This window comes from Contarinia nasturtii, unplaced genomic scaffold, assembly GCF_009176525.2.
Source record: "Contarinia nasturtii isolate CC-2019 unplaced genomic scaffold, AAFC_CNas_1.1 Cnas_scaffold_129, whole genome shotgun sequence".
In the NCBI taxonomy this organism is placed as follows: domain Eukaryota; kingdom Metazoa; phylum Arthropoda; class Insecta; order Diptera; family Cecidomyiidae; genus Contarinia; species Contarinia nasturtii.
Genome location: NW_022197486.1, coordinates 11,076,616 through 11,090,557, shown reverse-complemented (window position 1 = coordinate 11,090,557; position 13,942 = coordinate 11,076,616). Strand labels below are relative to the sequence as shown.

The 13,942-nt window shown below is 35.4% G+C and overlaps 2 protein-coding genes across 4 annotated transcripts in view; one reads left to right on the top strand and one right to left on the bottom strand.

Annotated features, from left to right (window-relative positions):
• The window catches only part of LOC116345424 (protein slit), a 312,643-nt gene that overhangs the window by 259,788 nt on the left and 38,913 nt on the right, over positions 1 to 13,942 (bottom strand). For all 3 annotated transcript variants that reach the window (XM_031774763.1, XM_031774784.1, XM_031774773.1), the window contains one exon: positions 9,586 to 9,673. The gene's annotated coding sequence lies outside the window, so the exon portion shown is untranslated. The remainder of the gene's footprint in view (positions 1 to 9,585; positions 9,674 to 13,942) is intronic.
• On the top strand, positions 930 to 5,293 carry LOC116345418 (cholinesterase). The gene is made up of 7 exons (XM_031774750.1): positions 930 to 1,384; positions 1,657 to 2,048; positions 2,140 to 2,223; positions 2,370 to 2,540; positions 2,665 to 3,222; positions 3,539 to 3,701; positions 3,807 to 5,293. The coding sequence occupies exons 2-7, from the start codon at positions 1,929 to 1,931 to the stop codon at positions 4,955 to 4,957; spliced, it is 2,247 nt and encodes a 748-aa protein (XP_031630610.1). The 5' UTR covers positions 930 to 1,384; positions 1,657 to 1,928; the 3' UTR covers positions 4,958 to 5,293.

Genomic DNA, 13,942 nt, shown 5'->3' with positions numbered 1-13,942 from the left:
AGAGAGAGAGAGAGAGAGAGAGAGAGAGAGAGAGAGAGAGAGAGAGATGGAACGAGCTGTAGGTAATAAACGATGGGATAGAACTGATGTGAAAATATGTTGTTGATTCAAAAGAAGGTGAAAAAAAATTGGTCATTTTTAGCGAGTAATTTCTCGACTGATTTAAATTGTTGGCCAAAACGAAAAACCCACAACAATCCATATCCACAAAGACAACATTGGAAATATTTATGAGCACACACAGCACGATTTATTTAAATACGATGGACAGAAAAAAAAGAGCGACAGAGACTATAACGCAATAATAGTAATAACATTTTTTTTTCGAAATTCAAAATAATTTATTCTAGTTGAGTTTTATTCATTCATTTCACAGAAGCATTGTGTGCGTATGGTTTTTTGTCTGTTGTTAGTTTTCTCGTGTGTTGTTATGCTATTGTCTGTCTGTTTCACTCGCTCCCTCTCTCTTTCTCTCTTTTGGTTTGTACGTATGTATGGTAACGGGCAATTAAAAATCCAAAATCGTTGACTCACATGGACGGAACAGACTGCATGCATGAGGATCTCATATGACACAAAATAATCGGAAACAAACGAAACGGAACGAAATGCTAATATTTAAAAATGAGAAAGAAGTCACCGCATTTCATGCATACATAGGGTGATTCTACCATTTATCTATTACCATTATTCAACTTGATTCGAGTCGAATTGCTGTTTGAAATTCCGTTGATACAATGAACTGAGACACCCAGTGCAAATGGTAAACAAATTTTACAACGGAAAAAGTGATTTGAAAAATTACAGAAAAATATGTTAATAAACAATGTTGGTCTACTCATTTAGAATTGTTCTCTGGGTGTGTGTGTGTTCACTCATGATGTTTTAGAATATTTGATTCGGATCCAGTCAGGTTTTGAACACCGCGTTGAAATGTCGTCATTTTCGGTATGACTTTATTTTGTGTATGCAAGAGAGAGTGATTTAAATCGTGCACCATTCTATATACTAAAAGCGCATTTTGTCATACGCTGGTGTAACATAAAGTTCCAGCAGATTTTTACTTAAAAAAAAGTGCTGTACACACATACACTTTTTTGTTCGTCGTAGCCATTGATGTTTTTCGTTTTTTTGTTGTTGTGTTGAATGGCAGCATTGAGACCGTTACAATTTCATGTGTTGTGCAATTTGGATTTTTGTACACGTCGCGACGTGAACACCACAAGAAGTGAAAATCGTCACGTTTAACCTATTGACCGTTTCGAAAAAAGGCTTTAAGCCGTTTTAATTATGTAATAAATTTGTACGGCATAACTGTGTGATGGTGTTTTTGTGCTAAAAGGTTTCGGTTTTTTATTCCGACGATATACTGTTATTATTAGCGGTGGGTACTTTTGGTCATTTGGTTGAAAGTGAAACAGATAATTTTTGGTTTAGGATACACACATAGAAATCATCTGCCAAATTACTTACACATTCTATATAAAATTGACGATTTTAAGAAAACTGTATAGTTTAGTCCATCTACATATACAGTCCCTGTAGAATTATTATACAGAAACTATATTGTATTGGTCAAAATACACTGAATAAGATTTCTTATAAATGTCAATTTTATAAGTATTTTGACAGTTGATTTTTGTGTGTGATACACAGTGTTGTTCATGTTGTTGACCAAAAATGAGCTAAATTTAGCAGTAAAATGAGCTGAGCGCTCGTCAATGATATCTGAGAGAGTGAGGTGATACGGTTCAAAACAAGACAATTCAATTTTAGAGTCAATTTCATTTTGGTGCATGTGTATGGTTGAAGTGTTTCAAAGAACGGTCTGGATACTGCAGTTGAAGCAGAGATTTAAAGTATATAAAAGACATTTTTGGTCATAGTTTCCTCAAAGCATTCAAAAAATCTTTTGACAATTTAAAATAATGGATGAAACCACATGCCGTAAAGCGATTTTCTATGTGTTTATATCGTGTATTTTGTGCATTGCATATGCACAACATCCCGATGGAATGGTTATGCTGAAGCAAGGTGCCGTTATTGGTGTATGTGTCATTTGCATTTCTAAAAGAGCCCAAACAACCCCAACCGCACCTGTTACATACGTTTTTTTTTCATGTTTTTTTCTTCATACAGTTGAAAATTATGACAAGAACGGCCGTTTATTCATACTTGGGCATTCCATACGCTCAATCACCGACCGGCAATTTGAGATTTGCCGTAAGTTCTTTCGTGATCAAATCATTTGTCGAATTTTAATTCATAATTACTATTTCTGTTTTTTTTTTTTTTTTTTTTTTTTTTTTTTCAATGTTTCTCGGGCTGATGATTTGAACGATTCCAATTGTGATATTTGATTTGTTCAGGCACCCAAACGTCATTCGGGCTGGGGAAATCGGACATTGCCTGCACGCGATTATAAACCAATTTGTCCGCAACTAACCAATTATATGTTTGATGAAACGCACAACGGATATGCACCGCATGCAATAAAAACCGATGAAGATTGTCTTTATGTCAATGTTTGGTCGCCACAGGTAGTAGACTAATTCAAATCAATTCTAATTATTTGAAAATCGAAATTCATAATTCTCTCAACAATGATGAGTTTCTATTGATAGCAAATAATTAAATTGTTCAAAATGTAAAATTCCATTTTAGTCGGCGTTACGTGGTGGTAATCATTCAGTGCTTGTGATTATAACGGGTGAAGAGCAAGCATTCGATTGGGCACAAAATCGTCCGACCGGTCTGGATTTGGCTGCCGAAGGCATTGTTGTTGTGACCATTCAATCACGAACAAATATCTTTGGTTGGTTAAGTTTACGTAGTCCAGAAGCTCCTGGGAATTTGGGTTTACTCGATCAACAAATGGCATTCGAATGGATTGAAGAGAACATTCATAAATTCGGTGGCGATCCGAAACAAGTAACATTACTCGGACATGGAACATCCGGGGCGCCAAACGCAATGCTTCATTTGACCAATCCAAAAACGGCCACACTGTTTGCACGCATGATTGTGATGTCGGGTACGATTTATTCATCATGGTCCTATCAAAATGTCGATGCATCCAATAATTTAACCACTGGCAATGATCTTTCATGGGCCATTGTTAAAAAATTAGCATGCAGCTCGTCGCACATTAAATACATTTTAGATTGCCTACGACAAAAAAGTGTTACCGATTTATTGAAAGCATTCGAACACATTTATGAGGTACGAACAAAAAAATGCCATTCATTGTTTTGATTAATTAGTTTTTGTATTTAGTTTGTAATTTTGAGCTCGCATGAGCGAATGAGTATGTATGTGTAATTATGTGATAAAAATTAACTCAAATTTAAATTGAAATAAAATTGGCAAGTGAAATGCAGAAAAAAAATACCAATTACCATCCATTTCACATTTGAAATAGTGTTAATTAGTATTTAATGAGTTTAAATTACGGAAAATCATGTCCATATTGCATTTTACAGTGTATACATTTTCATTATTGTTTTTTGTGAATGTTTTTTTTTTCGTCACTTTTTAGCATGGAAATTATACGAAACTATTGGGACCACAAATAGATACCTATTTACCGAAATCAATTCAATATCTATCGACCGATCCGAAAACTGTACTTGAACTCGGTGATTATCCAAATATACCAATTTTGATAGGAATAACCAGCAATGAAGGTGCTTTTATTCAAGGTAATTTTAATTAGAGCAAAAGAGAGTTCATTTCGTCATTTTTTGTGATTTAAATAAGCTCTTCAAAGTCGCTTCATTCATCCTTTCCTATCATTGTTTTTTCAGAATTGTGGCTCGAATTGGCGCGTGAAGGATATGAACCGTTGAAAAAGTATATAACATCATCTCTATTGCCGAATGTGCTATCTCACTATGGTTTTGAGAATGGTGCAACCGATCAGGTGCGTCGAATGATATCATGGCGTTTCTTCGATCGTATTCCTCAAACTCCGTCATATTTATTGAATGCAATGCAACGTTTAATATCGGAAACAAAGTATGAAACACCATTTTTAGAGACAATTGAACGTTTAACAAGTAATCATACGTTAAATACGTCAATTGCAATGAACGATACGGTTGCTATTGAAAGTGCTGTACAACGTCGTGCTCAAAAAACATTTTACGTCTATTCATTTCATCATTCGAAATCGATAGATATTCGTGGTGCGACCAATTACTTTGGTGGAGCTGGTCATACATCTGATTTATTGTTTTTAATGGGTCCAAGTCTCTTTCAGCAAATCAGTCGACGAAAATTAACGTCATTGGAAATGCGTTTATGTCTTCGAATGCGACATTTGTTCAGTGAATTTATAAAAATGGGCAATCCAACGCCAGGACGAATATTTGATGCATGGCGTCCGTACACATCAAAGCAAAAATTTGTGCAAATTTTAGGTGAAACATCGCTTACAACCGGCAGCGATATGAGCGACATTCCATCGTCAACAATCGCTGAAAATGGCATGTTCACGGCTGATTTGGAGAAAAATTCGGTTGAAATCGAAAATATGATTCATGGTCAAGCTCGTGTTGTGTCCTCGAATATATTGAATCCATATCGTATTGGTAAAGAAAATCAACCACAAAATCCAACCGATTCGGCTCGAATGTCGAAAAGTTATTTGGGAGTTTACGAAACGTCCGAATACTTTAATGCATTGACGAAAATCAATTCGTTTTGGATGGACCTGTTACCGGAAATGAGTACATACTATGATTTGCGCTTGTTCAATTACACGAATGGGATATTTTCGCGTGCTGATTTCGATGATGATCCATTGTTTATTGCAATGGCAGCTGCGAATGGTTCAAAATTTAAGCACGCCTTCTTTTCCATGTTAATTTTAGTTTGTTTGCTGTTGGCTGTATTGTGCATTTGTGTATACATTTTGAAAAAGAATCAACGAAACATCGATACAAGTTTCTTATGACAAACGTTTCCCTTTCGATCGATGTGCCAGGATGTCGATCGAAAAATCATCAACGCTTCAACGCAAATGACCAACGGCAACATGGGTAAATCAATGCATATGCCACCACAAAATGAAAAGAAAAATTTCTTGCAATTGCTTGGGCAACGTGTGCGTAACAAATTGCTTAAATGTACTGGATCGGATCGTGACACAGTCGATGGTATCACAACAACCGCCAATTTTGATTATCGTTTCGATCGCAATTTTGAAATGAGACCAAATCACAATTTATCACAACCACACCAACATCATGGCGAAAAAATTCAAATACGAAATTGGCGATATCACTTAACTAATGATCATTTTTAAGGACATCCTTTTTTTTATTTTGCTCGTTTCTTTCTGTAATATTTAAGTTTCGATTGTGTTTAAGAGTTCGATTTTTTGTGAGTATTTGTTGTATATGAATTTTGATTCTGTTTTTTTTTTATTCGATGGTAAGAATATGCTCAAAATATAAATGTGATAAGTAAAAAATAAAAAAAATTGCGTTTGTACTAAAACATTCATATTTTTGTTTTGTATTCAGCGAATGCGGTAATTGCATATACATCTTAGCTGCTTTCAGTTGCCCGGAGCTGAGTTTTATTGTCTGAATATCATATGGCTGTTTCGATTTTCACCCATTGTTATGTTCAAGTGAAATACTCGTCGCGCTCTTTTTTTCGTGGTTGGCCTTCGAATTCCAAAAGAGGAACGAAATCTGTGTGCTCGCTGTTTTTTTTTTTTTTTGCAATCAAACCCATTTAACAATACCAAACCGATATTATTTATGGCGTCAATGTTTTTGTTGCTCTCGTTGCTGCTTTCTGTCAGCATGACAATGTATCCATCGTGTAATTCCTTTTCGAATTTTTTTTCCTGGTTTTGTTTTTAATCTTTCTTTACGAATCTATCTATCCTTAGGCATCGGAAACTCATAGACAGAGGACAATGACAAATAAGCCAGAGAGAACAGGAGTAAACAATAATGTACACTCTCTAACATTCCCGGCTGCAATACGAGATGAATGTGTGTATTTCGGCATGAAATATGTCAGTTTTGTAATGAAGATGAGACAAACTCACAATCACACACTCACACATACACGCACACACACACCATAGTATATGGTTACTATACTAAAAGAAAGCGAACACATTTCAACCGCAGTAATAGAATATTTTTCCATCAATATTTTTTTTTTTGTGTTCGGTTGTTTGTTGCCGCGTCTGTTTTTGCCACACTGAATTGCCATTCAATTCGCTTTTGGGATTTCCATTTTCAATCTATCTATAGATTGTATTTCGTTTCGATAATAATATTTTTGTTGTTGTTTGTTCGTTTCATCTCCATTTTAGTCGAAATGAAATAGCACATGAAAATATAATTTACCGCGGTGTGGCCGTAACTAGTGCGTATGTGAGTTTGCACATCTTTTGTTCGAAGATGGAAGAAAAGAAAAATTACGAAACACAACAACAAAAAAAATATGACACAAGTCAATAAATTGGCATGCGTACGATTTAATATGTACCGGTTTGTTTATCTCGAAGACATCAAACTCTTTACGAGGCAAACCAAAAATAGGCGTCACTATCTCAAATTTCATTGAAATTTAATAAGTTGTCTATTCATAAAGAGATGCCATATAGTTAGTGTGTAAGATGAGTGGATTTTGGCATTAAAATCGATATCGAGTTAAGCACCACTTTCCGCATACATTTTAAATACAATTCGAGAAAAAAAAGAGAAATAGATAGAGACGAGAAGAGAAGACTATATAAATTGATCGTTTCTTCTCTCGATTCGGAAATGGATGGTGAATTAATTCGGATGGTATTCTGTCTACGGAGTCGACCCATTGAAAATGTGTGTGGTGCGTGTAGGCGTACAAATGGTGTTAGAATAAAAAATGAAATGTAACTGCCGCTGCTGTTGCTTTAAAATGGTAAATGATGTAAATACACGCAGGCATCGGGCCGCCTGCCATGAATTTCATTTTGATGATTTTCTGTTTTTTTTTTTTCTTCAATTTGCGTTTACTTATGATTATTTCTCAGTCAATTCCGTTGCCGTTCTGATAACACAAAAATAAAATAAATGAAAACAAGAACAATGTCAACATCAGGTCACATCATTTTTGTAGCAGCGGCACACCAACAGTGCGCTTCTGATAAGACCGTTTGTTTGTCGAGTGATTTAGACCGAAATATCATTGAGTGCATGGACGAGCAACCATTAGACGAGCCGCCAAAAACGACATGATGCTCATTTCCCTTCCTTATCAAATAAGCCCCACGCGTTTCTTTTGAATCGTTCTTCGATTCTAGCTGGCGTGATTCCGAAACGATATCGAAGGGCGCTCAATACACATTAATTTTTATTAAATATGCTTGAATCGTCAATTCCATGCTTCATCGATATACATACAAAATGAAAACAAATCATTTCTTTGATTGGCCATTTTTTTTCGCCCCGTTTTCTCATTTGACTTTATAAGATCTCCTTGTTTTTTTTTATTCATGCATATTTTCACTAATGCATGATTCATTCCGAAACATAGATACTGATTGTTGTTTTACATTATGTTATTTTCATTTGTGTACGAGCGCTTTTTTCTGTTGGTTCCGTCGTTGGTTTGCTATTTGTTTCTCTTGTCAATGAAACAAAACTTTTCAATTTATTCAAATTCATTCGATTGACTCTTTGCATTCCAAGACCAGAGCGCACCCAACTGACTCGATGCCATATTCAAATCGATATTCACACAATCTCTCTCGGTTTCTTGGCTTTTTCCGTTTTCTAGACATTAGTTTTTATTCCTTTAGTTCTTTCATCTACATTTAACATTCAATATGGAGAACATGTGATCACTGTTTTGCCGATTGTGCTTCATATGCAGTTTGCCAAGCATGTCTCGTCCAACAAAACTCATCGATGAAATAGAGTGCGTAAATTTCTCTCTCTCTCTCTCTCTCTCTCTCTCTCTCTCTCTCTCTCTCTTCAAGTATCATGTTTTGCCATATTGTAATGTTTCGGAATACGTTTTTCGGTTGAGTAAAAATTGACACCGCCAGAAACATATGTAAAACTATTTTTCTCTTGTCTTGTTGTTGTTGTTCATACCGCATGAATACACTATGCATTGGCCTGGGACATGATGAACAACAGACGAAAAATAACAACAAAACTTCGACACATTCATTGGAAAAGTAAATAATAGGATGGAAAAAATATGGACAAAGAATAGAGAGAGAGAGAAAAAAAAACCGAATTGACTTTTCAGCTAAATCGAAACCGAAAAAAAAATAGCATAAGACACACTAAGTTTTACAAAAAACGGAAGGGAATCGAGCGGAACAAAAAAAAAAACGTAAACGAGATTGACAACAATAGCGCGAACACATTATGTATCTATTGAGCACATATGATACATTGAGATGCGGGAAGAGACAACAACAAACCAGAAAAACGAATAAAATCTAAAATTGAAATTGGACGCAAAGTCATCAAGTTTCACAGTTTTATTCATTCCATTCATTCATATTCTATTCATTGAATTTCTCTGGGTTTTTGTTTGTACGTCGCACGCTTCTTTTTCAAGCGACGCGTCTGCCTCTTGTCGAATGAATGATTAACAGTCGAACGCATAAATTTCACTTTAATCACATTAACCATTCTGCATCTAAGCATGAATAAATATGTTGTTATGGTTGTCGTTTGCGTTGTCATCATTTCAATAATTTCTAGAACACTATCGTCATTTCTTCATCTGTATGGCAGCGTCAAACCTCCAACACACGTAACCCCAGCATTCATATAGCAATAACATTCAATGTGATAGCTAATAGATAAATTTGTGGATCGGTCGGTACAGTTTTTAAAAGCCCATTTCCGTTCATAATATCCATAAAGACACACAGTGTCATTTCAATTTTATCCGTCGAAATCGTTCGCTGTCTCGTCGTCGACGTCGATACATTTGCGTCTATTTGCTTGTTTTATATATGTGTACGTATTTTTTTTTTATTTCGAACTTTACTTGCTACAGCTACTGATGTTGCTGCTGCTGGCGTTCGTTATCTTATTTTCCATTATTTTGTTTTCCTTTTTTACATTGTCTTAAGTGATTTTTGTTGTTATTGGGGTCGGATGGACTATTTTTTTTTTACTTCTCTCTATTTCTTGATTCATTCATTCTCTCTCTCAATACATATCGTTTATCGTTTAACTGCAGCACATATCGAATATGTTTCAATACTGTTCTGCATATGTGTTTCAATGTTGTTACATTTATTGGTGTGCCGGTTTCACGGCATCACTTTAATCGTGCAGTTTCGTTTTTTTGTTCCTTCGTTTTTTTTTCTCTTCTCTTCATTTCAACAATGAACGCTGCGATACATCGTGCCACGCGAATCACATTTGGTAAATGTGTCTTTTGGGCGACTGTTGTCAGGAGAAGCGAGTGTATGCAATATCTCAACATACATAAAATCAAATTCAATCAATTATTACAATGGCTATCAATACGTGTATTGTTATTGTTGTTTTTTCGAATCGCAAAGTGCGCGTCACTTATTCATCGTATTATGCGTATGCTTACCCTGGTGTAAGTTATTGTTGTTAGTTCTGTTGATGGTCTCGACGTCAGTTAATAAATGATTCTTTATCCCTCGTATTTATCGGTGTGTCTAAAGAGAAGAGAGAAATATTGAACGAAATTAATAAAATAAATATTGGGATGCATTTGTTTTTATACAGTTGAATGGGCTCGCTGACATTTGAAATCACACATCGAGAAAATGAAATAGGTGAATCGATACGATTTTTCATTAATCATTCGAAACCATTAATGTCATTTGATATGCGCTATTTTATGCCTTCCCAACATAAATCGTCATATTTTTCCCTTATTTTTTTTTGTATGTATGGTTTCGAAATAGTAACACATAATTTTTGTCTCTCGATGAGAAGTGACAACATTATGTACTTCAAATAAGGAATTTTTTAAAAGGCTCTCCCACAAAAGAACATAAAAAATTATACCAAATGACATTTTTCAATAGAACGTAAGCAAAACATTTGTAATTGTCTCATAGAGATGAAATAGTCGACACAAAGAATTCAACGCTTCAAAAAAGTCGCTTGTGTTCGGTGCATTTTTAATGATGACATTTTCATTTGGCGGCACTCGACTCTTGCGTCTCGCTCGATCGAGAGCGCAAGTTAAATTAGGCACATTGTAATATTCATATTGAAAGATTCAATGAGCGCTTTCGGCGCAATTTTGTTGCTATCGTTTGAATCGTGTTCCACTTCGTTTTTTTTTTCTTTCTCTCCATGAAGGAAATTAAACAATTCAATTCATCTGCCAATTTTTTCTTCGTTTGTTTCATTTTCTTTTGCCGGTATAACCTTGTGTATTCTTCTTCGACAGACAACGTAAAGAATAAAGACAGACAAGGCGCCCACTAAAAACGAATCGAGACACAGTGCATGTAAATATCGATTCAATTGTGATCGTTAGCACCGTCTCAAGTGTTTTAAAAGTTTTGTGAGGAAAAAAAAAACAGCAACATATTCAAAAATCAAGTGAAAAATGATAGATACAGAAAGCGATATAGAGGGAAAATTCGAGCGAAAACTAAAAATTTGAATTGAAAAACAAGGGAAAAAAATCATCGTTCATAAGAACTGACTAAATGTATCGAACAATCTATTGAAATCCATGCCACAAAAGACCAAAACAACAACAACAACAACTATATGCCACAATCAGTAAGAGATTCGACAAAGAGGAATATAAAACACTGATAATAATGACGTTTGGGCGTGCTATTATTACTATTCTTATTGATACAAAGCGAGTGCGTTATTTGGTGTGTGTGTGTGTGTATATTCATCTTTTTGGTCTTGAGGCCATTGTTTTGTTAGAATTTCATAATCAATTTTTCGTTTTGGTTGTGTGTTCGCGGCCCGATTGTTTTCGATTGTTGTTAATATGCCGTGTGTGTTTGTTGTTTCGTTTCGTGTGTGTGTGTGTAGTTTTTTTGGAATTTATCCTCCTTCATCGAGAATATCCAACACAATACCATATTGAAATCCAAATACAGAACACAAAGGCACCGTAGCAAGAGAGTTAATAAGTGAGCGCGAGCGCAAGTACGAGAATGAGCGCATTTTATTTATTGTTAAAAGCAATTTCTTTTTTGGACATATATTTCAAATTGACTTGAAAATACACATTTATTTCAATTTTAATAGAGTTTGTAAAAACGTTAAAACACATTATAATCGATGATATTTTAATGGGGCCACTCCATTGCGCGAGCTCAATCGTTTTATTATTTTGCCTTTTTTTCTCGATCAACCGATGCCATTTGCCAAGTTTGGTTGTGCGCATTTCGAATGGGATGTTTGGAATTGAAAAGAATCGGGTTTGATTAAATCAAAATGTATTTCTTTTTTTGTTCTCTCTCTCCCTCAAACACACACTATGTCTCTCTCGTTTGGTCGCTAGATGAAAAGGCGTGCAATTTCGGATGGTTAATACAAAAGAAGTAGATGATGACGATGAGGCGAAACGAAGGTGCGTTTGACTAAATTAAATGGATACCTCGCATATAATCTTATCTTTGTAAAATGTAAAATATGCCAAGACTTGTTCAATTTATTAACATACATTGATAATAATGTAAAGGAGGAAACGACAAAACAATCGACAGTGAATCGAATTACTGTTGGAGCACCGTAACCATATACATATTTTGTATTTAGTTTACACTGTTTATCGGTTGATGTTGTGTTTCGGTTGGTCAATACAATCTCTCTAGTTCGGTGAATTACAATCGACAATACGAGATTAAGCGTGAATTGTCGGATTTCTCTCGTCGTCAACGTCATTTTGTGGGTGTATTGGAAGCACAAGTGCACGTTTGTCACAATGGCCAATGTATGTATGGAAACTACATTTACCACATACACGTCTCAATGGAGAGAAATTCTCTATGCGTATCAATAAAATGCAAAGTAAAACGCAAGAAATCTTTTACCATTCATAAATATGCAGCAATTGAAATTGAATTGACATTACAAACAGACACCCCTGATGCATACACGCATCAACAACAAATGCTTTGCAATACACATAAAAACGCACGAACACAGATGCAATGTAACACATTTTCACGAACCGATAACCGATCGCATAATGTACAACACAAATTTGTTGAAACATTAACGCTAAGTGCTTCGATTTGTCATGCACTTAAAATTGCATGCGTTTTACGTTCTTCATGCATAAGCGACAATGAATTGCAAACGTTACAAGTAGAACGTGAAATGTGATGAATGCATCAATGCCATGTGATGGATGAGATGCACACACAACACAAACACACACACACACACAGAGAGAGAGAGAGAGAGAGAGAGTGGGAGATAGAAATAGAGAGAGAAGAGAAATAAAAGCCACTTTATTCCAAGCTCTCAACTACAAAACACAGGCACACAATAAAGAGCGTCAAAGCTCGACACAAGATTTACTTCATAGCTCAACGAATGCTAAATATTATCGAACATTGTTTCTCGATATTGTGTTTCTTTTTGTCGATTCAAATTGATGCGTCGTTGCTATTCAGTGGCATTCTTCACTTGCAAATCGACAACAAACTAAATGTCCATGCATTATTAAATCCACCCTTGCCAACAAACGATTCGCCAATTTTTCACCGAACGCAGACGCTTTCTCTCTCTCAAACACACTCTTTATTTTCTAAACTTGTATTTTCCTCTGTCGCCTTCCATTTTTCATTCGTCCATCCGTTCGTCCATCCATTTGTGTTGAATTCACGAAAATGTTCTTATTGTTAATTTAAAGTTACACATGTTCAACGGGTTTTTCTCTTCGTTTCGAATGTGTTGCAACACACAATGGATGTGATCATATGCAATATGTAAAATTGTAAATCGGTTCCGGTGTGCACTATGCTGGGCGCATTCAATGCCAATTGCAAATACATGAATTATAATTTTCGTCGATGGTCATAAATGTTGCTCTCGTTTTTATTCGATTTCGGTTTCTGTTCTCTCACTCTCACCTCGAATACAAAAGAGAGTTAAAGACATTGGACAATTCCCAATTTTACTTCGGGGTTGTTTGCGCTAGTAGACATTCGTACACGGTCTTGCCTTGATAAATCGAACGTACAAGCAGAAATATTGTTCGGCAACATGTGCGTCGATTATGTGATTTGATTAAGGTTTTTCAAATCGCCCACTAGCGCTGCCAGCACACAAATACTGAAGAATTGAAGCACATCGATCTGGCATTCGACGTTGTTGATGCGATTTTCGATTTAATTCACCTGAAAACATTCAAGACCGACCGACCGACCGACACAAACATGTTGAAAATGTATACGTCGAAAACGATTCACAAATCACTTGCGCACCATTTATTAAATCAGTTTGCACATGGATTTGCTACATCGATTAAAACGATTGATTTCATAGTTTATTTGAACGAATAATTTTAATGGAGTGCCCTTTTGGTCTCTGATGCACTTCAAGTTGCACGATTCGACTACATCAACATTTTTTTTCTACCATTTTCACAAGCCAAACACGAGAATGAAAGCAACAATCTAATGAAATTACATGATCTACAATCAATTGCGAATGGAAGTCATATCGAAGGCAAGGAGTATTTTATCGTTTGCCTTTCGATGATTTCATTTGAAATGTGCACCAAAATTACAATGCCAATTGAAGGAAAACAGAAACCGAAAGAAAAACAAACCACTTGCTCGTAATCGAATGTGAATTTTCTCTACTTCGTTTTGTTCAAGTGCTCCCAAACGAAATTTTTATTGATTTAGAAAGGAGTTATCGATCAAAAGACGGAAAACTTAAAAAATGATTTTTCAAAGAAAATGCGGCTTGAAAATATGAACTTTTGC